The sequence below is a fragment of the Bicyclus anynana genome, chromosome 20 (assembly GCF_947172395.1).
Source record: "Bicyclus anynana chromosome 20, ilBicAnyn1.1, whole genome shotgun sequence".
Lineage (NCBI taxonomy): Eukaryota > Metazoa > Arthropoda > Insecta > Lepidoptera > Nymphalidae > Bicyclus > Bicyclus anynana.
The window spans coordinates 11,197,652-11,223,231 of NC_069102.1; the positions used below are offsets into that span (position 1 = coordinate 11,197,652).

Below are 25,580 nucleotides of genomic sequence, written 5' to 3' on the forward strand. Positions count from 1 at the left end.
ACTTTTATAAACCTAGGCTTTTTCTGTCTGACATGGAACTGAAAATAAAAGATTTCTAATTTACAATCATTGTACGATATTTATAATTTAATATAATCATGTTTATGTGCAAAAAAAGCGAAACATATAGATGATTCTGTGGATCTTTTAACACGTCTGGATTTTTAATACGTCTATGGTCTGTACCTGGACTACCTACTTTATACTAAAGTAGGCAAATGCCATCAGCGTCTAGCTAGGCGGCACCGACCGGCGACCGTAAAACAAAAAAACGAGCATACTAAAGTTATAACAATTTCAAAATCGCGCAATTTAAATTATTGCAATTTTTTAAATCATTTCTTTGTAATTACCATTGCCCACCTTGTTCCGATTTCCGGCAAGTTAATAACTAATGCCTAGTTCGGACTACTTTAGTATTTTAGTCGAGTACGAACAATTTTTGGATTTACCGCCCAAAAATTGTTCGCACTCGACTAAAATACCTACTAAAGTAGTCTGTACGGCCTATATTTCTAGCTTTCCAGGAAAAAATATTAAATTTTTTAACAAATTTTTCAGCTTCTTCGCAAATAGGGCTTAACCATTTTATTCACTTTTCTCTTTGCATTAAAGATGATTCTTTGACTCTGTCTACGGGCCTTCCGCAGATATAATTATTTAGTCTTCCATGTCCGCAGTAATAATTAAAAAAACATATCTGTCTATGATCAAACGCCAAATTATTTAGTATTTATTAATCTGTGACCAAATCACAAATGTCAAATATTTAAACTTTTACCTGTGGCAACACTTATATTATTTTATATATTAATTTGAGTATTCCAATTTCCATAATTTTAAACTTCTTAGTTAAAGTGAAAGTGTGTTATATAATCAAAAATATAAAAAATAATCGGTAAGTTAATTAAAAAAAATTAAGCATTTTCTAATTTTATACTTTGTGTATAGAATGAATAATGCTAAACATTTTCACATATTGCAATACTATTCTACGAACGAAACGAAAGTGCTTGTGATGAGTAAAGACGATTAAAAAAAGTGTCGATAGGTCAATATTCCGCAGAAATTAGCCAGAATCTTCAGGTATCTACAAAATATACTAAATAACCACCCTCGCATGTGAGGGTACTATGTGGTGGTGCTGTTCTTCTTCCGCTAGTTCAGGTGCTTATTCACATTTGAGGGCTTGTCTGACTACTCCCTTCCCATATTCCTATACGGCGGCCATATTTATAAGTCATGAAAGGCGTTGACGCTCATCATATTTATTTGCGTTGTATTCTTTTGCAGGACCGATGGCTGCGATACGAAAGAAATTAGTGATTGTCGGTGATGGTGCGTGTGGTAAAACATGCTTGTTGATCGTGTTCAGTAAGGATCAGTTTCCGGAAGTGTATGTGCCGACAGTGTTCGAAAACTACGTCGCCGACATCGAGGTGGACGGCAAGCAAGTGGAGCTCGCGCTGTGGGACACGGCGGGGCAGGAGGACTACGACCGCCTGCGCCCGCTGTCCTACCCCGACACGGACGTCATCCTCATGTGTTTCTCGGTGGACTCTCCCGACTCGCTGGAGAACATCCCCGAGAAGTGGACCCCCGAAGTGAAGCACTTCTGCCCCAACGTGCCCATCATCCTAGTGGGCAACAAGAAGGACCTGCGCAACGACCCCGCCACCATCAACGAGCTGCGCAAGATGAAACAGGAGCCCGTGAAGCCGCAGGAGGGCCGCGCCATGGCGGAGAAGATCAACGCGTTCGCGTACCTCGAGTGCTCGGCCAAGAGCAAGGAGGGCGTGCGCGAGGTGTTCGAGACGGCGACGCGCGCCGCGCTGCAGGTGAAGAAGAAGAAGAAGGCCCGGTGTGCGCTGCTGTAAGTGCCGCGGTCGGCAGAACTCTGACTCGTTGCATACTGCCTGAACCTTACGTTTGACGGACTGACTGCAGCAGTGCGACACGGCACAGTGCTTCCTTCTGCCGCCGCGAGTCGCGCACGCACGCACACCCACTCAGTATTCGTGTGGCTCTACTCTCACTATTGGTACTTGTATATTTTATAGATTATCTATAAAGAGTAAGCATAATTGCCTTAACAGAATTAGTCGGGGAAGCAGGCCGGCCGGGCCTGCGGAGTTTCGTGCTATGTTGTCATGTATATCGAGTAGCGTTTCTTCCACATGTAGGACCCTCGACTGGCGTGGTCTCGGCGAGACTATTGTTTAGTTGGTATTTTTTATTTTTCAGTAATAGTGAAGTATAAAAGGTGTAGGAGGTTTATTTGACGAGGAGTGCGAGCTCACTTGACTCAGCTAAGTGCCTGTCAACTAGACACGTCTGCCGGACGTACAATCTTAACCTATTTGTTTAAGGCAGTTTTATTGTAATCTATCATTTGTGTGAAATTTTAACTTCCATATGGTTATATAGCATGTTAACATAATTTATTAGTAATAAAGGAACCCCATGTTTTAACAATTCTTTTCTAGACTTTTTGACTTTTATAAATTTAATACAGCATTTATAAATAGAAAGGTTTCTATCTAGAATGGGGGATTATTTAAGTTAAAATTCAATTCTTCTATGTTATGTTTTATTAGTATCGTAAGTACAAAATTACTTGAAATATACATGAAATTAACATAAATTAGATTTCCTTTTATAATTTAAGATATTTTGGATCTATTCCAATTACAAATTTATTAACTAATCAACCAAGCTTTCAATTAGGAACTCCTCCTGCCATCTTCAGCACCTGCAGAGGGTTGGTGAACCTTCTGCGAGGAGTGGACATGAGCTGCTTGTCTGCCGTGCTGGTGCGGTACGGGAGCGGCGTGCCGAGCGGCAGCTGGCTCTCGTGCCACACCAGCTCGGGCGCCCAGTCCGCATACAGCACCGTGTCCACGCCTCCGAGCTCAGCGCTCTGGACTGGTGTGATCACATACAGCAGTCCCTTGTCCCAGTCAATGCCTCGAATCAACCCTGTGACAAAAACAACATATATATTGCATTGTATTTGCACCTATCAGTTAATCAAGCACTATATTATAGCACTTTTATTGATAACACAAATATGATATTAATGATGTACTTTGTTCGAGTTACATCATCTTTGAGTCACCTCGGTGGTTTAACTTGAAATGAGATAATGAATACTTTACGTGCATAGGTTTTATTTAATTTTTTCTAGACTTTTATACTACTATCAATAAAATATTGTTATGATAAATTGTGAGAAGTGGTTGATTTTATTGTAATATATTTATTATTATAATTACAACAAATTACTACAAAATATTTTCTATTGGTTATTTTTCATTGATTTCATAATAGAATTCAGAGCATTTAATCAACAATAAAAAGTATATTTTTTTTTGATAGTAATTGTATACACAGAGATCATACTAAAACCCTAATAAAATACATATAGTTAGTCATATTGTCAGGATGTTAATCTCTTTAGTTAAGACAACATTGAGTGAACAACTTTTTGAACTAAAATAACTATGAAAGTACACAAACTAAGCTAAGAACCTGCTGCTGTTGAAATTGAAAAAAAAAACATGAAATAGATAAAAGAATACACCCAAAGAGGATCATTGCGAATTTCTATCTCATATTATTTCATTTTGTTTGAAAGGACCACCTTTAAATAAGTGTTGAAAGCAAGTGTTACTTTGTGAGCATCCATAAAGTAAATGAAAGTTTAAAAAACTTTTATAGGAAATAGGAACTGAACTCAAGATAGGTAGACCCAAGCCCAAGGTAGATAAATAATTTAATATTTTTAATTTACGGAGTCTTTTTTGTTACCTGAAAATATAAACACTATCATACATCAGTGTTTTGCAAAATTACTTTTATTTTAACTATAAATTATATAATTCAAAGAAGCAGATTCAATTTAGCAGTCTAAGTTGAATTGGCTTTCTTTTAGTATATGTTACTTGGACCTTTCACACTGTGTAATGTTAAATTCTTTAACATCAATGTCTGGGACCAACTGCTGAATGCATTCTCTGAGGCATAAGGGTGTAACATCACCACTTTTCCAACTCTAGGTTGAAAATTTTTACTGAAAGTTTCTTAGAAGAATATCTTAGTATTTCATAGCCAAACCCAGGATTGACACCAGGACCTTCTGTTCTGAAGCCACATAGGCTAACCTGTCACATCATCATATCAGCCGATGGACATCCTCTGCAGGACATAGGCCTTATGTAAGGACTTCCAAACATCACGATCCTAAGCCGCCTGCTTCCAGAGAATCCCTTGCTTGATGTCGTCAGTCCACCTGGTGGGGGGTCGACCAACACTGCGCTTTGTAGTGCTGGGTCCCCGTTCCAGCACCTTGGGTCCCCACTGTCCATCAGCTCTTCAACTATGTGCCCCGCCCATTGCCACTTCAGCTTCAGAGAAACACAGCGGGCGATGGAACAAGCTATGCTAGGAGTATCTCTGCGTGATCGAATCAGATATGAGGAGATCCGCAGATGAACCAAAGTCATCGACATAGCTCGAAATGGCGCGAAGCTGAAGTGTGTTACAATATAAAATAATAATAAATGTTATGCCATTTCTTTTTTATAAATCTCGCAAAAGCCATGGATTTTTTCAGGACAAAAATATGATAATTCAGTGTAATGTCTATTTTTATTTTAAATTTCAGCCAAATTGGTTCAGTAGATTGTGATTGAGCCACACATATTGATTAACTGTACATTACCGCATTCTGACAATAAATGATTTTGATTTGATTTGATTTAGCGTTAAAGAGTAACAAACATACGAACATCTATAGAAACTTTCGCCTATATAGAGTAGGATATTGATGTATTACTTACAATCTAAAGTAGGTTCCATACCTGTCTCTTAGAAAACATAAAAAAAAGTAAACAATGGCTCATTCTCACCGTGGCCGACGCACCGCAGCGGTTTATCGGTCAACTTAAACAAAGCGACTTTATCGGGCGACTGTTGACACAACGCCACCAATTTTCCGTTCAGCACCTGCATTACGTGTTCCCTCCTCACTACCACGTTCGTTGCGATGCACAAATCTCGGAGACTGACCCTGTCAACGATTGTAAATAGATATTCTTATAAACTTTGAATATACATATAAAAGAAAGTGTACATTTATAGTACTAGCGGCTTCATATATCGATATTGATAAAAAGTATTTTACTATCAGTTATGTTCTAGGGATTAGTCCGGACAAACAAACAGACTTAGGTACATATAAACATTTTGTAAATGGTTGATTGTGTTATTATCATTGGCGTATCTAGGATTACTTCCTGGGGTGGGCCCACATATTACTGAACAGAATCGACACTCAATATAAAAATTTCGTGAACAATATTCTTGGAAGCAGAACTCTGATATGACTAGACTTATTTTATTATTTTTTCTTTGTATCTAGGGTAGGTATCCGAAAAGGCTTTAATATATTTTTCTAAATCTTTATTATAAATTGTAATGGTTATTATTTGATATTTTAAACTGTATTTTGTGAAAATTATTAGTATTTCCGCGTCAATCATAGAATTTCAAATCGGTAGCCCAGTATCCTAGGATGGGCACTGGACCATTCATGGGTGGGCCCGGCCCACCTGGCCCACCCGTTATATACGCCTATGGTTATTATAGTGTAAATAATACACAATTTGAAATATGAAAATTGAAATTGACTGCAATTTTATTTATATGTTTTATACATTTACACTAGGAGATGGCACGCGGTTTCACCCGTTTAGTAATCGTTCGCGTGAGAGTACGGGGGTAAAATATAACCAATTTGACTTGGTGAAAATGTAGCTTTTTAGTGGTGAAAGAATTTTTAAAATCAGTCCAGTACTTTTTGAATTAAATCGTAACAAACAAAAAATAACATCTTACCTCTTTTACAACACTAGTTTAGATAAAGATACTCGTAGATTAGAAATTCAATTTCTATTTTTAATTGACCAAGCAGATTGCCCACCTTATAAGTCTGTTAAGTAAGTAATCGACTATAAACAGCAACGCTGCAAAAGGCTATGAAGCCTATGCCCACATATCATCATCTTCTCATCTCATACCATCACAAGAAATAAACAGTAAGTAACTGTATCTAGCACTAAAAATAATAGTAGGTGTAGGTACACTAAAAATATTATACCGTGGATTGACTGGATTGAAAAAACCTGACCCAAGAGCCAGGATTTGCTAAAAAGTGCGAAGTCAACTAATATCACTGCATTGTTTCCATCAACTATGTGGAGGTAGGTATTCCGATATAAAAATCTTTGCATCATCAGCGTAGGAATTCCACATAATTAGATTATGCAGTTTGGATGCACCAAGCTTCTTACACTATCGCTGACTAACGTATGCAGTATATTTTCAGGCAGGAGTTGTTTATAATGACTAAGAAGGAGCGTTTTACATGGGTTCTCCATTGTTTGTTACCCTACTATCTATGAAACAATTGATAAAAATAAATTGTTTCAATATCAGATCAACCGGAAATACCTATGTATAGCGTGTGACTCATGTACAAAGCCGCTGATAAAATCCATAATATCCATATTTCTATAATTAAAATTAACAATTAATGCGAAAGTCACATTTTTTCTGATTGTGTAAGTGCCGTAGTCTCCTTATTCTTAACGGTGTCACCGAGGGTTTTGGGCGCGCGCAGAAGCATCATCTGATGGGGCCCGAAGGCAGAAGCAGAAGAGATGGGCGGAACAACTTTCTAACGACGTCTCCTCTTGAGACGTACCTCTGCCTACAGAACCGTTCTGGAAGGATGTTTTGGTCCGAGTGTATCCGGACGCCCACGAGACCGTAAGTTAGAAAATCCACCTCCAGGCGACGTCAGATACCGGGGTAAAGTGAGTGTGATTGTTTGTTTGTTTGTTATGATTACAAGCTTAACCGATCGTCATGGGACTCCCGACTTCGACCACCATATAATGTACTTAAAAACAGAAGCTTACATCCAGAAAAAGGTACTGTTTCCGAGGTATTTATACAAAAAAAGCGCTGCGAAGTCGGAGCTATAGCTAGTAAATTAAAGGTACTTGTAGATCCCAAGAATCAGCAGGTCAAACAGACAGCGAAAGCGCCTCATAAATATTAAACAATAGCTAAGTAATTAGGTAAGCAGTTTTATTATTGGCGGCGAAGCGAAAAATACAGCTTAGTAAATAGTACATGTCCGTAAGGTTGAGAATTGCGCTAAAAATCACTTGTTGCGTCCAACTGAACGAAACCTATTTATAGGGGTGAGTGCATACTAGAATCTAATGGAAAATACGTTAGAACTGCACGGCGTGGATGTTTGCATTTTGCGGGACAGTCCTGAATTGAATAACGTCACTTTCGTCGTGTCTTTGTCTAGTAGGTCATTACTAGAGTTTGGCTAATGAAAGTAGATACTGAAATTGCCCGCTAAATAAAAAGAAAAATCGGAGTAAATTTTTAAAATCACAGTTTAAGTAGTGGAATAACTGAGTTTAATAGTTATAGTATACTTAGTAATGTATTCACAAATAATTTAACAACGCATGATTTTTTAATTTTTTAAATGGTTTTTTTAAATTTGGCGGGCGATTTCAGTCTCATTTTCATAATCCATACTATATCAGCCTATTTTAACGGCCCATACAGAGTCAGTCCTCCTTATAGTAGAGGGGTTATAGAGATTAGAACCACCACGCTCCTCTAATGCGGGTTGGCGAGCTTAGGGTGATTATTTCTTAACGACCACTATAACGGGGTGTAACACCAACTTAACGAAGTTGGTGGTGTCTGCGTGAACCTGAGTGGTTGTGGTATTTTTCAGCCCTGAGGCTCACTTAGGGCTAAAAATTTGCACTGAAAATGTTTAGAAAGAATCCTCCTGATCCGGAGACTAACACAGACTAACCACACATAGTCTGCATAGACTACTGCTTCTACTGGACTAAAGAGGCAGTAAAATGAAAAGAGGGGCTATTACAAAACCGTAATAAAACGTCACGCTTTCGTCTTCACGTCCCAGATTGAGTGTTCTAACCCATGGCCGCATTAGTTATGTGCTCCCATAATTGAAATTGAAAGATAGCTACATAGTACACTTATACAGTAACCAGTAGGTATATACGAGTAAATAGCGTTTGCAGAATTGAAATAGCGAATATCGGTGACTTAAAATTTTCATCAAAAACAGACCGTTATATCCGGTTCAATGAAAGTGATGACTCATTTTAGAGTCTGCCGAGTTTGATTTCCAGCTGAGAAAATCTTAACTTATATGTAGTCTATACTAATATTATGAGCCGTGATAGCCTAGTGGATATGACCTCTGCCTCCGATTCCGGAGGGTGTGGGTTCGAATCCGGTCCGGGGCATGCACCTCCAACTTTTCAGTTGTGTGCATTTTAAATATCACGTGTCTCAATCGGTGAAGGAAAACACCGTGAGGAAACCTGCATACCAGAGAATTATCTTAATTCTCTGCTTGTGTGAAGTCTGCCAATCCGCATTGGGCCAGCGTGGTGGACTATTGGCCTTACCCCTCTCATTCTGAGAGGAGACTCGAGCTCAGCAGTGAGCCGAATATGGGTTGATGACGACGATACTAATATTATAAAGCTGAAGAGTTTGTTTGTTTGTTTGTTTGATTGAACGCGCTAATCTCAGGAACTACTGGTCCGATTTGAAAAATTTTTTCAGTGTTATATAGCCCATTTATCGAGGAAGGCTATAGGCTATATATTAACCCCATATTCCTATGGGAACGGGAACCACGAGCGTGAAACCGCGCGGCGTCAGCTAGTAGGTAATAAACAGAGGTAAGATTTCTTTGTTTTTGTTTGAGAAGGTATGAATAGTCCTCTGGAACTATCTACTGGATTTATGAGATACTTAAATTTTCTTGCAACAACTAGCAACACGTAGGCTTTCTCATAATGAAATTGGTAGATAATTCGAACAAAAACCGAAATTCATGAGTTTTAAAAAACAATGTTGTAAATATAATAGTATCTATAGTTTGTTTGTATGTACGCGCTAATCTCAGGAACTACTGGTCCGATTTGAAAAATTCGTTCAGTGTCAGATAGCCCATTTATCGAAGAAGGCTATAGGCTATATATTATCCCCGTATTCCTACGGAAACGAGAACCACGCGGGTGAAACAGCACGGCGTCACCTAGTTAACCATACACTTATATTGCACACCACAAAAAGGGATCAAAAAGTAACAGTGCTATGAATATCCCAAGGGATACAATTTACAGCTTCTTTTCTTAACGCGAATTGCTAGCTAGTAAAATATAGTATAGTTTAATATACGAGTATCTATGTAGGTAAGTCATATTGCAGTAATGTTCGTTTTTGTCATTCAATCATCGGGTCGTGACATCATTGCTTGACGATGCGTCATGAATTATAAACGTGACGGAGTCTACAACTGAACTGGTTTATCGGAGTACGCTCACAAAAGAACCTATATCTTAGTGTGCCTATAGTCAATCTATTCCGGGAAGTCCATTTAGCTTTGGATGTAGTGGTAAAATTAAAGAACGCGCTTGGGGTTTTCCCCCCAGATTTAGGGGGCAAATAAATGAAATGGAATTTTTTAGGGGTCTGAAATTTTTAGGGGTATTTTCAGGGATTTTTTGGTTCTTTAATATTTTTAAATTGATGATAATTTTAATTTCTTTCTTGACCGAGCGATTTATAACGACATATAATATGTTATTCTACAACCACTCTGAGGCAACTGGCGGCAATTTTTATCGAATAAAAAAAAATTGTTAAATTTATTCATTGTCAACATGTATGATTTCAAAAAATCTGAATCTTCAGATAAAGACGTAATATTTTGTCTGTATTAAATATAGACTTTTGAAACATATTACAGAATTATTATGAATTTATATTTTTTAGTTTAGGGGTTTTTGACTCAAACTTTAGGGATAAATATTTTGGAAAGTTAGTAACACTGCTTCAGTTATACAAATACACACCTACACTCTTACCGTTGAGCTATTGAGGCTGAAAGATACTTATGATGCGTATCTTGTAAAATAATGTGGACTTACGAGCACCTAAACGGGATCTCAGTACGTCACTGGGGGTTTTGGGACGAGCGCAGAAGCATCACTCGTTGTGGCCAAGGCAGAAGCAGAAAATATGACCAGAACAGTTCTCTAAGGGTGTCTCCTCGGAGACTCAGACCTCGGAATAGAGGGCGGCTTGACAAGGGTGTATCAATCATGACGCCCCGTCATCGTGGATAGATAGAGCCCACGTCCGGAAAAATCGGGGACCTCGTCTTCGCCAGCGAAGATTCCATGTAGTTTGTATTTCTTGAGAACATTGCTTGTTTTCTTTTATTTTTTGTGGCGTATATAGCGGGTGGGCCGGGTGGGCCGGGCCCACCCTAGAATGGTCCAGTGCCAACTCTAGAATTCTGGCCTACCGATTTAAAATTCAATGACATCCCAAAATATTGTAAACAACATTTCTATAGTAAGTGTCGACTGTTCAACGGTATGTCAGGGGCTGGCCCCTTAAGGTGGGAAGGGGCCCACCCTGGGAAATAATTCTAGATACGCCAATGCCTGGGAAGCGTTGTCGGCATAGATTTTATATTTTAGATATGTCACTAGGCCGTCGAAACTGAAGCGGCAAAGTGTCTTATTTTCATTTAAAGTGTTTTTCACATAGCATGGGTATGGTGACAGTTCGTTTCACTCTTGAAAGTTTGCCGCGATTCACGACAATAGTATACCTATATTGACGGCCTCCGTGGCGCAGTGGTATGCGCGGTGGATTTACAAGACGGAGGTCTTGGGTTCGATCCCCGGCTGGGCCGATTTAGGTTTTCTTAATTGGTCCAGGTCTGGCTGGTGGGAGGCTTCGGCCGTGGCTAGTTACCACCCTACCGACAAAGACGTACCGCCAAGCGATTTAGCGTTCCGGTACGATGCCGTGTAGAAACCGAAAGGAGTGTGGATTTTCATCCTCCTCCTAACAAGTTAGCCCGCTTCCATCTTAGACTGCATCATCACTTACCATCAGGTGAGATTGTAGTCAAGGGCTAACTTGTAGAGATTAAAAAAAAAAACCTTGCCTTATGAACTCCATTAGGCAAATGTCACCATACCCATGCTATCTGACACCTTAACCGATACAAAGCCAAGTCAAGCCGAAATTCTTTTGCCACCTGAAAGCCACATTATTTGTGAGTGTTATTTTTATTTATGTCAGTGGCTATTTTTAACCGCGTATTCCACCACCAACCACGTGAACGTCAACTACGCGAGTAAAACCGGGGACGTCTGCTAGTTGAAAATAAAATTTTTAACTTACACATATGGTGTTATACGTAGTAAGCTCTCCCCACGGACGACCAACTGGCTGAAGTATGCCAAAAAGTTAAGATACCTCTCGTCCTTGGGGCTCAATGAGAAAGTTTTCTTTTTCATATGAGGGCTATCTGTGCCTGCAGCGATCACAAAAAAGTAATCCAGATCTTCTGGGTAAGTCACATTTCTAAAAAGCTTTTGATTTCTATACTCTTCATACAACTCTTTTACATTGGTCGGGGTAAGCAAAGTTTCAAAGTTTAGGTTTTCCTCCATAGACTCATATTGAAGTATATAAGTTGGTTGCAATAGAGTTATTATAAGTGTAATGAATTTGAGGCCCACGGAATTGGTCATTCCCATAGTGTTCACAATCCAGGGCATTTGTTTGAAGGCCCTGTTGTTATGGCAGAATGTTATTAGACTTTGTACAGCTGAGGCGTACAGTTTCGTATTGTCCAATGTGTTGATCATACCTATGTTTAGCATTCTGTAACAAAAATGGTTTTCATTGTAAATGATATATACCTATATATTTTTATTTATTTAGAGTTCAATAAACAACTTTTAAAACATGAAGTTTTTTAAAATCCAGATATATCTTCTAGAAATACTATTACAATCTGATTGGTAGTTCCAGATATTAGTGTGTTTAAACAAAAATACAAACTCCTCAGCGTTTTTAATATTAATATTGATTTATACATAACTAGCGGACGCCCGCGACTTCGTCCGCGTGAAACTCGATGTAAACTTTCAACTACCTCTACCCTACCCGTACCCTACCCTTACCTTACCCTACCTTACCCTACCCCTACCCTACCCGTAAAAAAAAGTATAAAAAAAGAAAAAAGTATCCTATGTCCTTCTCCTGGCTCTAAACTACCTCCCTGCCAATTTTTAGCTAAATCGGTTCAATCGTTCTTGAGTTATAAGTGGAGTAACTAACACGATTTTCTTTTATATATATATATATATATAGATATGTATTGATTTCACACAAGTGTGACCATATGAAAATATTTCTATTTATGTAAAAAAATATTATACAAACAATTCAGGCTTCTTCAAATGAGTGAAACTGGGTCCAAACAATGGCGCAGTAACCACTGTAGCCGAGACACTCCCCGCAACAGTGAACAAGCTCTGTCCAGGGTCCAGGTCTACCACCAGAACGGGGCCATGAGCAAGCAGTTTGTTGACTTGGTATCTCACATAGGTAGATTTGCCTGTCCGTTTACTACCGCATACTAAGCCTCGACTGTATTTATCTAGAAAGAATATACATTAATTGATAGTAACCCATTTTGGTGCCCTGTAGTGTACTTAATATGAACACAGATAACAAAAATATAAAAATCATCTTGATATCTCTAGATGCTCATTTTAGAAGCTGATACATGGAGGGATTCATAAAGACATAACATACAGGTTTTTTGAATTACCAGGCACTGTATTCCAAAACTTACTAAACCCTAACTTTTCAGTTATTGTCATTTTAAGAAATTAAATATCATGTGTCTCAAATGGTGAAGGAAAAACTTGAGAATTTTCTAAACTCTCTGGATATGAGAAGTCTGCCAATCCAAATTTGACCAGTATGGTACCTATTAGCTTAACCCCTTTCATTCTGAGAGGAGACTCGTAATCAACAATTAACAAAATATGGGTTGTCAATGATGATGTATTTGTGATTATACTTACTCATAGCTAACTCATGAGCTTCACACCAACTTGGATGTTCACCAAAACTTTTAAATGGTCTTGTTGAAAAGAGTGAACAGTCAAGAAGCTTACAAGCCTTACTGAAATATGGTTCTACAGGTTTATTGCATTTAAACATTGAGGTGATTTGAAAATTTTTAGCTACAAAATCTATTGGATTACATGACAGTTTCTGTAGAAGTAAAACTCCATTGTATTCACCAACATTTGTAACAATGTCTTCTGCTTCCGCCACAGTAAGACCTAAGGCTGTCAGTTTACTAAACAAGCCAAAATAATTGTTGTCACTTTCAATTGTCTTTATACATTGAGCAAAATTATAGTATGGAGCAAAGATTTCATAACACTTTTTGTCCAATTTATATCCAAATATTTCATTGGTACCGGCTAGAGATGTAATCTTAACTTTCCCTTGAACATAAAGCTCAGCTGGATGCCTTAATGTAATGATACAACCCTCTGTGCCATAGTATACTTTGAAAGTATCAGATACATTGACATTACTAATTGATTCCTCTTTATCACTAATTTCGGATTCTGCAGAGGCGCTTGTCATAAATGTTTTATTTGTGGTTTCTTTTGCTGTTCCTTCATCAACTTCTTTCAATTTTGGAGTGTCATCTAACTCTGGTATTAGACTACTAACATCATCATCCACCATCTCTACAACAGCGTTAGTATTTTCGTCAATAAAAAACCCAGAATTGTCTGTTGAAATTATATTGCTAATTTCTGATGGTAAATTTCTTATTGTTGAATACTTATATTCTCCTATAATATCGTCTAGTCTTTGAATTGGCATATCTGATGCTGTGATAGAAACATAAGCTGGTGACATAACCATGTCTATATCATCACTTTGATTGCCATCATTTGTTTCTTCATAATTTAGTTTGTCTTCATCAAATTCTTCTTCAATAAGTTCATCACTGCTCAGTTCACTGTGATGTGTTGATAAATCTATTTTGCTTATTGGAAATTGTGCATTTTCATCTTCACTGATACTTTCAATGTTCACAGGACCTGCACAATTTGCATCTTCAAGTATTATATTATATTTATGTTTATGTCTTTGTTTTTCATCCAATTCGATTGTGTATTTTTCTTTATGTTTTCGCTTATTCATTCTTTTTTGCATCAATTCTTCTCTACTCACAGGAAGTTTCTGCTCTTCTTGTATTTTAATACATTTTTCTTTAGATATTGGACCCTTTGCTACATCATTTTCTTTTAGTGCAGTAGTATCTTTGCGCTTTCGCTTATTGTTTTTTAATTGGGTTGTTAAGTCCTTATCATTTCCTGAAAGTAACTCTTGTGTTTGTAAATTAAAACACCTTTCTTTAGTTACAGGACCTTTTGGGATATCATTATCTTCTAATTCTATACTATATTTATTTTTATTCTGTTGTGTTTTACTTTTTATCTGTAACTTTTCTTGAATTTTGTGAGCTAGTTGTCTGTCTGCATCAAACTCAGAATTATCAGAGTCAGATAATTTGAGGCCACTTATTACTATTGATGTTTCTGAATCAGTGATTTCCAAATCAGAATTATCTACATATTCATTCATATCAAAATCATTGCTTAATTCAGAATCCAAATGGCTGCTATCTTCTTGCTCATAATCATTACTTTCATCAGACACAATATCATCTCTTTCATTACTTTCATGATCAGTACTTATAACAGACTGAACACTTTCATCATCATACAATTCTTCACTAACTTTATCGTTACTTTCAATGTCTGAACGTACTACAGGCTGAAAACTTTTATTATCTGAAAGTTCATTAATTTTATATGAGTTTTCACTCGCTTTATCATCTGTATCACTAGATACCATAACATTATCACATTTAGTGCTTTTTTCATTTATAATAAGTGCATCATTTTCGTTTTCATAGCTAGAATTAGTAATATTTAAGTCCGAATAGCCGCTGACAGATATTGAGTCTTCGTAATCATTTTGCAACTCCGTAGACCTTTGGATAAGCTTATTATCTTTCGCTTTATAACCAAACAACATTTGTTTTAATTGCATCTTTTTAGACTCGTTTGATTTTCGGTCTTTTGAAGACGTGTTTCTAATACCGTGTGCTCTTTCGAAAAACTCCATTTTATTCCCCACAGTTTCACAAGTGAATCAATCAGATTGATTTAGCGTTGTACACTTAGTCAAAATGAATTTAATAGTCAATTAAGTTCAATTTAAATTTTTAAAATTATTTTCGGCATAAAAATAAAACACAGCAATCCACATTCCACATGTTTTTGTCAAAATTGTCCAATGTCAACTTCACTGTCAATGTCAAGAACATTTTTTAAAACGGTTTTATGGCACCGAGTTCTAGATTTTTTTGAGCATTTTAGTTTAGCATGGACAAAAAAAGAAATTGCCTGGCCAAAGACGGAGGTTATTCCCAAAATTATAGTGCAAATATTGAAGAAATAACTCAGTTTGATACTTCAGTTTTTTTTATACTAGCAGACCGTCAAACTTCACGTTGACTTATGTGCGCTACTCCTACCCCTACCCAAAAAAAAACTCAGTAAAAACCTTAGACCTATGTATCTAAGCAAATTATCGTCGTACATCAAGGAATACTCGAAAAAAAATTAGCCAAATCGGTTCAGGCTTCAGCCGTTCTCTAGACTTGCGCATAATATATGCTAGTTCGGACTACTTTAGTATTTTAGTAGAGTACAAACGATTTTTAAGCAGTAAATCCAAAAATTGTTCGTACTCGGTACTTACGCAATAGCTAGCAACACATTTCATACGTTCCATTATAAATAGGTAGTTAACACCTTGGGTTTTTTATTTTTCATCAAACATTAATAGCAAAAAATATATTTATCTAATTAGTAGCTAGAGAATTTAGAAAATTCTCAGATTTGCAGGTCTCCCTTCGCCGGTTGAGACGTGATAAATGCACATAATAAAAGTTGCAGGTGCATGCCTCCGAATCGAACGCAGAGGTCATATCCACTAGGGTATTAAGGCTCAACTAGTCTTTAGATATCTTCAAAAATTACTAAGCATCCATAAATTACACAAAAAGGAATTTTATACATCAAAATCTGATAATGATACTAAAATTCATTAAGTCGGGCCAGCAGTTTTAGCGGTTTATGTAATAATCTAGCCGTCTAGCACTTTGTCTAGCCTATAACCATAGCTGCATCTCTGATACAAATGGTTGGTGCTTGTACCGAATCGTAAATCTATGGTTGGTGCTACTCATTTGTTCGGGCCAAAATTGGATGAAATAAAAATCACAAATAAATAATCATTTTATTTATATATAATTATATAACCACTGCTGTCTCCGAGATAAATACATTACATGATTGAATTCACATTCAGTACAGTCCATACGAATGATACACTACTAAACAGTCTGCTGACTGAAGCATTATCTATCGAGCAAATGGCAGAATACTGATCATTTACATGTGCCTACAACATGTTGTATAAATAAAATAGTGAAATGTTTGTAATTTTATTAAATGTATTCAGTATTCATGGGATAGTATGCTTCAGTGAGCAGTCACTTAATATAACAGACTTGCTTGAAACTGTACGCACAATTCCTTGAAAGTATTGCGTGTACAATCTTAAGGTTGATCGTAACTAAGCGGTTACTGCGCTTGGAAGGTGGCGAGGAATTCGCTGACGATCTTCTTCAGGGATGCATCTGATTCTGGCGTGATCTGGCCGTCTTTGGCGATGGTGCTGAGCAGACCCTGGTGGGACGTCTTGATGTGTTGAGTGAACTCCTTCTCGAAGGCGGTGATCTTGGTTGGGTCCAGTTTGTCGAGGTGACCACGTACACCGCAGTAGATGATCGCGACCTTAAAAGATTTTTTTTGTTATGTATGTTTGTTAGAATTGTGGATTTGATTGGATAAATTAAGCCAGCACACCACGTTTTAGTAGTGAACTCTATTTAATATCCAAGTGACTCCTACTACTAACTTTATGGTCAGAGTGCCTAGTGGGATTTTTCAATGTTTTCTTAATGTGACGATCGCGTAAACGTAAACGCAAATTCTAAGGAATTAAAACAGCGCCATCTAGTGACAATACTGCAAAACTGCTTCAATTCCTTAGACATTCGCGTTACCATTTACGCGATAGTCACATTATGAAAACATTGAAAACTCTCACTAGACACTCAGGACATTTGTTGGCCTTGAAATTAACCATACAGATTACACTGCACAAACGTAGTGTGGACTTCACAACAGAAAGCGTCCATACTTGCGAGAATTTCCATGTCGGTTCGCACACTCTAACTAGATGAATGATTTTTAACTTAGGTAAAGCCGCGAACCCCTAAACTTTATTATAAGTAATTCATCATCATCAAAATTTATTAAACACACCACACTTTCACTTTCGCGGGGCAGGTTTTAAAGAGTTGGTTTTGTACCTATTTTTTTTTTGGTCTGTTATATGGAAAAAAAAAGGTACTCACCTGTTCTTCAATGGCCATTGGCACATACTGGCCCTGCTTGAGCAGCTCAGTGAGCCGCATGCCGCGGTTGAGCAGCTGCTGCGTGGCGGCGTCCAAGTCGGAGCCGAACTGCGCGAAGGCGGCCACCTCACGGTACTGCGCCAACTCCAGCTTCATGGAACCAGCCACCTGCGATTACGAGAATATCAATACGTGTAAATGAAATATACGTGTCGCTCTGTCAAATCAAAATAACAGTTTTCTCGTTATCTTGAAGGTGATTACAGATATTAATACAATACTAAAGACAAATTGAGCTTTTTTTAAATATCTGTCTGTCTGTCTAATCTTTGGAACAGCTGGACCAATTTTAATGGGATTTTCACTAGAAGATAGAGGTCGTTGAGCAACATATAGACTATTATTTATCCTGACAAATCCATGGTCTTCGGGGTTTGTGAAAACTTACGCCTTTTTGCTAATGTGTCTTCTAATTTTGAATTTTTTATAGTACATTTTCTAAAATTACATTCAACCCATACTGAGAATCAAATTCAGCTCTTCTTGATCGTATCGAAGGGGTACGACAATAATAGTTTTACAAACAAGATAAAACCTTTTTTTTTTTAATATGGCTATATAACAGTGTTGAAGTCTTGTGTATACTCGCCTGTTTCATGGCCTTGGTCTGGGCAGCGGATCCTACACGCGACACAGACAGACCGACGTTGATAGCTGGCCGGATACCCTTGTAGAACAACTCAGTCTCCAAGAAGATCTGGCCGTCTGTGATGGAGATCACGTTGGTGGGAATGTAGGCGGACACGTCTCCGGCCTGGGTCTCGATGACTGGGAGAGCGGTGAGCGAGCCGCCGCCCATCTTGTCGGACCTTTGGAGGAAAAGTGAGTTTTAGCCTTAGACTAATTACATAAGGACCTGCCTCGCTAGACGCTACTTTTTTCATGATTATATAAACTGTCTATAAAATCAATGTTTCATAGTGGTAATCATGTTCTTTGGTTCAAAAGCTCTGTGAAATACCTTTTTATGTAGTTGAATGGTGTAAAAAACAATCAAAAACTTCTAGTTTACAAAGTCTAATCAGCTGTTTGTTAGCTTGAAGTATGCTCAACAACCTTAAGCCAAAATATACATACATTTTAGCCGCACGCTCGAGCAGACGGGAGTGGAGGTAGAACACATCACCGGGGTAAGCCTCACGACCCGGGGGACGACGCAGCAGCAGAGACATCTGGTTACAGAGATAAAAACATTACAGAATCACATACGATTACTGCAGTCCTACTTAAGTCATTTGCAAATAGGTCATGAGACCTGATGAGACGTAACGCAAAGCGATTTAGTGTTCCCGTACGATGTCGTGTAGAAACCGAAAGGGGTGTGGATTTTCATCATCCTCCTAACAAATTAGCCTGCTTCCATCTTAGATTGCATGTAAATACGAGTATTTTTAACGGCCGGTAGTGACTATGCTTTCTGCATTCAAGGTTGTGGGTTTGATTCCCACAACTGGAAACTATTTAAGTATGTTTTCCAGCGTCAGTTATTTGACGTCTTTCATGGCGCTGTGGATATACAAGACGGAGCTCCTGGATTCGATCATAGACTGGGCCGATTAAGGTTTTCTTAATTGGTCCAGGTCTGGCTGGTAGGTCTTAGGCTGTGGCTAATTACCAACTTACAACCTATATGTATTGCCAAGCGATTTAGCGTTCCGGTATGATCTTGTGTAGAAACCGAAAGAGTTATAGATTTTCATCCTACTTCTAATAAATTAGTTAGTTAATTTTAGATAGCAAGCTTAGTAAGCATCATCACTTACCATCATAGTATGACTACAAGAAAATATGGAAAAACGAATTTATAGTTTTTTCAGTACTATACCGTAAATTAAGTATCGTTATCTCGTAAAATATCTCATAAAATAAAATCAGTAAATAAATAAATAAAAATAAAAGTCTGTGTCCTTTATTTTTTGTATTCCATTTACGTTCATCGTGCTGCGTTTTATTTGTGAATTTCCAGGTTTGGCAGGTATATATTAAACATGGGATGCGATACAAATCCATCCTTCTTTTTTAGGTTTATGGGCATATCGCTTTTGAATACTTCCTTGAAGGTACTTTTGAATTTTGACCATCATTTCTGTCTCTATTAAAACTGATTTGTTTTCCTAAATAAATATAATATTGATCAACATATTCTAATATTTCGTTTGCAAATAGTTTTGCGACTTTATGTGAGTATAATATTTAGTTGTAACCTGACGGTAGGCCACGGCCTGCTTGGACAGATCGTCGTAGATGATGAGCGCGTGCTTGCCGTTGTCGCGAAAGAACTCGCCCATGGCGCAGCCGGAGTAGGGCGCCAGGTATTGTAGCGGCGCCGCGTCGGACGCCGTCGCCGACACGATGATGGTGTAGTTGATGGCACCTGTGGACAACAACATTCAAATATAGATATTTTTGATTAAAATTATTTTTTTAAAACTCTATGAGTTTCCTAGGTTGACCCTAGAAGGTAAGCTGCTTGGAAAACATGCTTCAGGAAGACAGCGAAGAAAGTGGATAGTTGATGTCAAAAAGTGGACCAAGTTAACATACACACAGCTTAAATTTATTGCTAAAGGCCGAAAGATTATGGCTATGCGCCCCTGTTACTGCTGATAAATAAAATCTTGTATGGAGCAGCTTAACGCACGATGTTTCAAAAAAGATCGCATCGTAACGAAATAAATTTTTGAGCACTCTGGCTTTCTCCCGTTCTCGATCGAAACATTCAATGTGTTTCGTAGCATCCAAATGAACCAACAATCAATATCATTAAACCATGGACTTTCATCATCAGAGATTCATTTTATGCACCAACAACATTTGTGACAAGAAATATAAATTAAGCATAGGTTAAAAAAAAATGCTCCCACTTTTGACATAAAGGACTTTAAGTCCTTATATTATGTCAAAAGTCAAAGGTTGAGTAACTACTTCCAAAGCAATCGGCGTTACTGTATTTTGGTTTTAAAAAAAACATATTCGATGTGTTTTCAGAAATTTTTTAAAGCATTAAAAGGCTCTTTGTAGGTTTTAAAAGTACACGTATTTTGCTCATAGGTACAAGTATCTTACCAGCATCAGTCAATCTCTTCACGATCTGAGCGACGGTAGATCTCTTCTGTCCGATGGCGACGTAGATGCAGTACAGCTTCTTCTTCTCGTCGTCGCCCTTGTTGAACCGCTGCTGGTTGATGATGGTGTCGATAGCCAGAGCAGTCTTGCCGGTCTGCCTGTCACCGATGATCAGCTCACGCTGGCCACGACCGATTGGCACAAGGGAGTCTACAGCCTTGATACCTGTTTGAAATTATATGCTTCTCAATTTCAAATTTAAGTATGCTAGGTAACTTATGAATACAACTTTTTTATTAGAACAGAAGTTACAAGTTAGCCCCAATCAGCCTAGCAATCTCACTTGATGGTAAGTGATGATGCAATCTAAGATAGAAGCAGGCTAACTTGTTAGGTTTTGGATGAAAATCCACACCCATTTCGGTTTCTACACAACATTGTACTGAAACACTAAATTGCTTGGCGGTCTTTGCCGGTAGGGCAACTAGCCACGGCCGAATTAAGAAAACCTCAATTGGCCCAGCCAGGGATCGAACTGCGCATATCACTGCGCCACTGATTTAATTTAATTTATTTATTAATTTAATTAGCTCCAACAAAAGTTTATTATTGATTATGAAAATTTTTGTTTGAAAATAATTAACAAACAATCTGTATAAAAATAAAACAAAACAATCAATAAAACAAGACTTCAAAATATCAAATAAAAAAAATAAAATCTATTGTTGAACAATTTACATAACTGGTAACGTTCTTGTTACATAACTCACCAGTCTGCATAGGCTCGCGCACAGACACACGCGGGATGATACCGGGGGCCTTGATACCAACTCGCATACGGGACTTGGTGTCGATGGGGCCCTTGCCGTCGATGGCGTTACCCAGGGCGTCGACCACACGGCCCAGCAGCTGCTCGCCCACTGGCACGTCTACGATAGCACCGGTACGCTTGACAATGTCACCCTCCTTGATGAACTTGTCGTTACCAAACACTACCACACCAACGTTGTCAGGCTCCAAGTTAAGAGCCATACCCTGTTGATTGAAATTTTATTTAGTTTCTTTCCATCATCATAACCTTGACCTTATCTCTATTAATGGGGTTGGAAAGACATGTCAATTTCTTCCACTTGTGACTATCATTTGTCAACTCATAACTCTACTCCTTTTACACGCATGTCCTCTTGACCACACTCTAACCATTTTTCTTCTCCTATGTGTCCTTCCACTAACAATTTCAACATCCTTCTGGTAATTTGACTTTTTGGTAATTACAAGCTAACTTTTTACTCCTCAACTTTTCTGTCACTTTTTAGTTTTATTTTATACAAGTTATATTGGGGGATTAATAAACAGACTGTCAAAAGAGATGGAGATGTTTTCCCACAAAAAAGTAGCAGTCTGAATATTGATTGATTCCCAAAACAAAAAGTTTAAACATTTGGAGGTTTATGCTTGTAACTTGTACAAATTATTGTCCTAGCATACAATAACTGAACTAGATTTTAATTATTATTATTATTAATTCCACATTTAATTTTATAAGTGGGCATAAAAAGTTACAGGTCAATAAAAAATCTGAAGCTATTGCCAGATACTCATATAGTAACAACAGCTTTGATTTTATGAATTGAAAATCATTTTAAAATATATTAATAAGACCAAGTGGCTAGTGACCCTAACTTCTGCATCCAAGATTGTGGGTTCAGTGCGCAAAACTGGAAAATAGGACACATATGGTGTGCACATCATAGAAGCAATGATGCACAGGCTACCTTAAGGACTCATTACGGAACCTGTATTGGAGAAGAAATTTTCCAATTTGTACATATGGGGCCCTAGTCAAAAACCTAGTAAACAGTAATGCAACCTTTATTATCATAAACTTGAGTCTTTGTCCTATATATTCCACTCCATTTTATATCTGGGAATATTACATCCTTGTAATAATCCATGTAAGTTTTCATACTTTGGTGCATGATGTCCTTTCATTATATAATTTCATACTATTCAAAATTAAAACATTTCTCAATCATAATCATAATCATCTCACACTGTCTTTTAATTTTAATTCTTCAATACAATTAAAAAGAAAGTATAAAATATTACAAACATAAATAGTACAACAGACAAAGAAAAGACTATACACTATTTTTAGAATTGGATACAAAATTTTTTTTCAATAATTTCTAGTTAAGATTAAAAATTGTTTAATGTCTGTTGAAACAGGACAAAAATTATAAAACAAGCTATCTAGAATCTTGATAGATTACTCTATCTCTACCATTGACCTCTTATAATAAAAGGATGCACAATCATGTAGAAAATTTCACTTAGAAACTGGCAAATTTTGCTTTGACAGTTTTAGAACTATTGGTGAAGAAAATTATACCTAAAGCCCTTTAAATATAGTCCAATATTCAATAAAATCCCAAATTCAGAGCAAATTCAACCTTAAGGATTGGGTTTAAGGTTGAATTTGCAAATGCGACTACTTGAATTGGGTTGTGTTTGGCATTCATTGAGTAGGGACATTTTTTGGTTGCTAATTGTGCATCCACTTTTTAATAGGAGATCTAAGATCTCTACCTATCCTAATAGGTTACAAAATTACATTGTGCTGGTTTGGCACTACAAAAAGCCAAAAATGTAAGAAGAAGATTACAGAGTGACGGTACAAACCTTAAGGCCGGAGGAGAATTCCACCATCTCCTCAGCCTGGATGTTCTTGAGTCCATACACACGGGCAATACCGTCACCAATGCTCAACACACGGCCAGTTTCTTCCAAGTCGGCCTACAAATATTTTTACATCAAAGGAAGCACTGAGAATTGAACAGGTTATTATATTTAGCTTAAGATTGCATTTAACTTTAAAGTCAAAAGTTTTTCATAGAATTATTATAATTTATTAGATTATAGATAGCCTATGTGGCTTCAGATAGTGAGTTTTTTTTCTTTCAAGAAAAACACATTAATTAAACATAAACATAATAAAATTCATCCTGGTTTCGGTAGGTGATTGTGTCACACTGTCATGCCTCTGAGAACATATCAACTATCATTATCATTAACATCTAGCAATGACCAATGCAAAATCTAATCACTGTCATAATGCCAATATGGTTCAATCCCCGCCCCATTGGTCTATTGTTGTACCCACTCCTAACAGTCTTTTTTGACTAGTTAGAAAGTTAGTTAGGAGAATGGGAATATTGGTCATATTATAAAAGATATGCCAAATAATCTTTTTTTTTTTAAATATAATCTACATTGGAGCAGCATGATGGTAAGTCTGCCCAGAAGTAAAGAGCAATTAAAATGGGTTGATAAAAATGAGATTTTAATCAATACTAATATTATAAATGCTAAAGTATGTCTGTCTGAACCCATCAAGATGAATTTTGGTATAATGATAAATGGGATCTTGGAGCAAAACATAGGGTACTTTTTGACCCTAAAATAATAAAATATAAGGGGATATTGGTTGAAAGTTTGTAAGTATGGAATGTCTTTCATTTTTAGAGTTACTTTTTTAAAATTTGTCATAAATCATAAAAAAACAGGAAATGTGGTTCAAAAATTTTCAAAATTCAACCACTATAGTAAATAGGAGATGAAAGTTTACATTGATTTTCACGCAGACAAAGTCATGGGCGTCAGCTAGTTCAAAAATAAATACAATTATTCAATGATAACATATATAATTTATGAAAATAAGGAATTGGTGACTTTTAAAAACATTTAGTTACTATGTAAATGACCAGTATTTGATAACTTTCAGTAAACAAATTATCTCAAATGTATAATCTGTGTATCATCAATGATTTTTTTCATAGATGATATTATACCAAATTCTCATTTCATACCTCAATTGTATTAAAAACAGATTTAGTACAACATTCTGTTTTTGCCCTTATATTTCCTAACCTCTAAAATAGCTCCTAATGACAACTGTCAAATAGGAATAAGGTTTATATAACAATCAAGTTACCTTGGGTGCGGCACCAAGGATTCTCTCCTCCAGGATGGTGGAGATTTCGGCAGCCCTCTGTGTGCACGAGACGTGGAGTTTGCGCGATGCCACCGCCACCGCTGGTACGGCGACCTTCGAAACCTACCACCGGACATAACTCGGTCAGAACGACAATCAGTACGAAATATATGTATTCAATATCAATGATCTCTACAAATGACAACATTTTGGTACGAACCGCATACTTCGAAGTACAAAATGGACATACAATTTGACAGAAAAGTATCTGCCTCTATTACATAACACAAATTTCTTGATGTGATAATTTATACATAACTTGCACTTAAGCATCGCAAATTAACTGTTTTAAAACACCGAGGTAAGTTTATAAAAGATGTTAAAAATGTCTAGACTAATTTTGATAATTAAATAAGCTTTTTGGTTGGATTTTGCGGTTGCCTCTACCTGCCGGAAAGTACATATTATTTTACTACTTTATACACTTTAATGAAAATATATACCTGGGTGGCGGCATTAGGCATACGCCTGGCCACCGAGGAGGCCAAGCGAGCGGAGATCAGCGACATTTTTCACAAATTTCTTATAAATTATTAAACAGAAGGGCCGTGGTACACTCCGCTCGCGACTCGTTGCGATATTACAGGAAATGACATAAATCGATTTTTGTCTATTCTCAATCTACCGTAGTGCGCAGTCGTTTAGAAATGTTCAATGTTGTTTAATTTGAGTTCACGCATTTCGCAGTTATTACAGCGAAAATATGTAACTTTTTAGTAAAAGATGATTTAAATACTAATTCGAATCAATCTTGTTAGAAATGTTGTAGAGATATCTTACATTTAGAAGATTGTATAATTAGACTAGAAAGTGGAATGTATTATTAAACGATTAACCGGATATTAGACA

At 37.1% G+C, this 25,580-nt stretch overlaps 3 protein-coding genes across 4 annotated transcripts; 1 reads left to right on the top strand and 2 right to left on the bottom strand.

Moving 5' to 3' along the window:
- The first annotated feature begins 935 nt into the window (after nucleotides 1-935).
- LOC112057279 (ras-like GTP-binding protein Rho1) lies at nucleotides 936-3,294 on the top strand. Of its 2 annotated transcripts, none has more exons than XM_024097779.2 (2): nucleotides 936-1,086; nucleotides 1,294-3,294. In XM_024097779.2, the coding sequence occupies exon 2, from the start codon at nucleotides 1,299-1,301 to the stop codon at nucleotides 1,875-1,877; it is 579 nt and encodes a 192-aa protein (XP_023953547.1). In that variant the 5' UTR covers nucleotides 936-1,086; nucleotides 1,294-1,298; the 3' UTR covers nucleotides 1,878-3,294. The 2 variants fall into 2 exon arrangements, with proteins under 2 accessions (XP_023953547.1, XP_023953542.1); XM_024097774.2 differs by having other exon boundaries at nucleotides 1,009-1,167.
- On the bottom strand, nucleotides 2,574-15,347 carry LOC112057268 (polynucleotide 5'-hydroxyl-kinase NOL9). The gene is made up of 5 exons (XM_024097764.2): nucleotides 13,050-15,347; nucleotides 12,400-12,616; nucleotides 11,350-11,835; nucleotides 4,911-5,071; nucleotides 2,574-2,979 (listed from the first exon to the last, which is right to left on the bottom strand). The coding sequence occupies exons 1-5, from the start codon at nucleotides 15,184-15,186 to the stop codon at nucleotides 2,720-2,722; spliced, it is 3,261 nt and encodes a 1,086-aa protein (XP_023953532.2). The 5' UTR covers nucleotides 15,187-15,347; the 3' UTR covers nucleotides 2,574-2,719.
- A 1,006-nt stretch (nucleotides 15,348-16,353) lies between these two features.
- Nucleotides 16,354-25,334, bottom strand: LOC112057260 (ATP synthase subunit alpha, mitochondrial). Its single transcript, XM_024097756.2, has 10 exons — nucleotides 25,175-25,334; nucleotides 24,672-24,794; nucleotides 23,360-23,473; nucleotides 21,448-21,712; nucleotides 20,678-20,902; nucleotides 19,816-19,985; nucleotides 18,689-18,783; nucleotides 18,201-18,420; nucleotides 17,552-17,719; nucleotides 16,354-16,925 (listed from the first exon to the last, which is right to left on the bottom strand). The coding sequence occupies exons 1-10, from the start codon at nucleotides 25,238-25,240 to the stop codon at nucleotides 16,713-16,715; spliced, it is 1,659 nt and encodes a 552-aa protein (XP_023953524.1). The 5' UTR covers nucleotides 25,241-25,334; the 3' UTR covers nucleotides 16,354-16,712.
- Nucleotides 25,335-25,580: the final 246 nt, after the last annotated feature.

Excerpts from the sequence above, each read along its gene's own strand:
- LOC112057279 (XM_024097774.2), top strand. The coding sequence starts at position 1,134 with ATGTGGTGGTGCTGTTCTTCTTCCGCTAGTTCAG. Across the intron at positions 1,168-1,293 it reads TTCTTCTTCCGCTAGTTCAG|GACCGATGGCTGCGATACGA; the intron begins GTGCTTATTCAC and ends ATTCTTTTGCAG.
- LOC112057268 (XM_024097764.2), bottom strand. The coding sequence starts at position 15,186 with ATGGAGTTTTTCGAAAGAGCACACGGTATTAGAAACACGTCTTCAAAA. Across the intron at positions 12,617-13,049 it reads AGCTCATGAGTTAGCTATGA|ATAAATACAGTCGAGGCTTA; the intron begins GTAAGTATAATC and ends TATTCTTTCTAG. Across the intron at positions 2,980-4,910 it reads GCTGCGGTGCGTCGGCCACG|GGTTGATTCGAGGCATTGAC; the intron begins GTGAGAATGAGC and ends TTTTTGTCACAG.
- LOC112057260 (XM_024097756.2), bottom strand. The coding sequence starts at position 25,240 with ATGTCGCTGATCTCCGCTCGCTTGGCCTCCTCGGTGGCCAGGCGTATG. Across the intron at positions 24,795-25,174 it reads TGCCTAATGCCGCCACCCAG|GTTTCGAAGGTCGCCGTACC; the intron begins GTATATATTTTC and ends GTCCGGTGGTAG. Across the intron at positions 17,720-18,200 it reads AGACCAAGGCCATGAAACAG|GTGGCTGGTTCCATGAAGCT; the intron begins GCGAGTATACAC and ends TCGTAATCGCAG.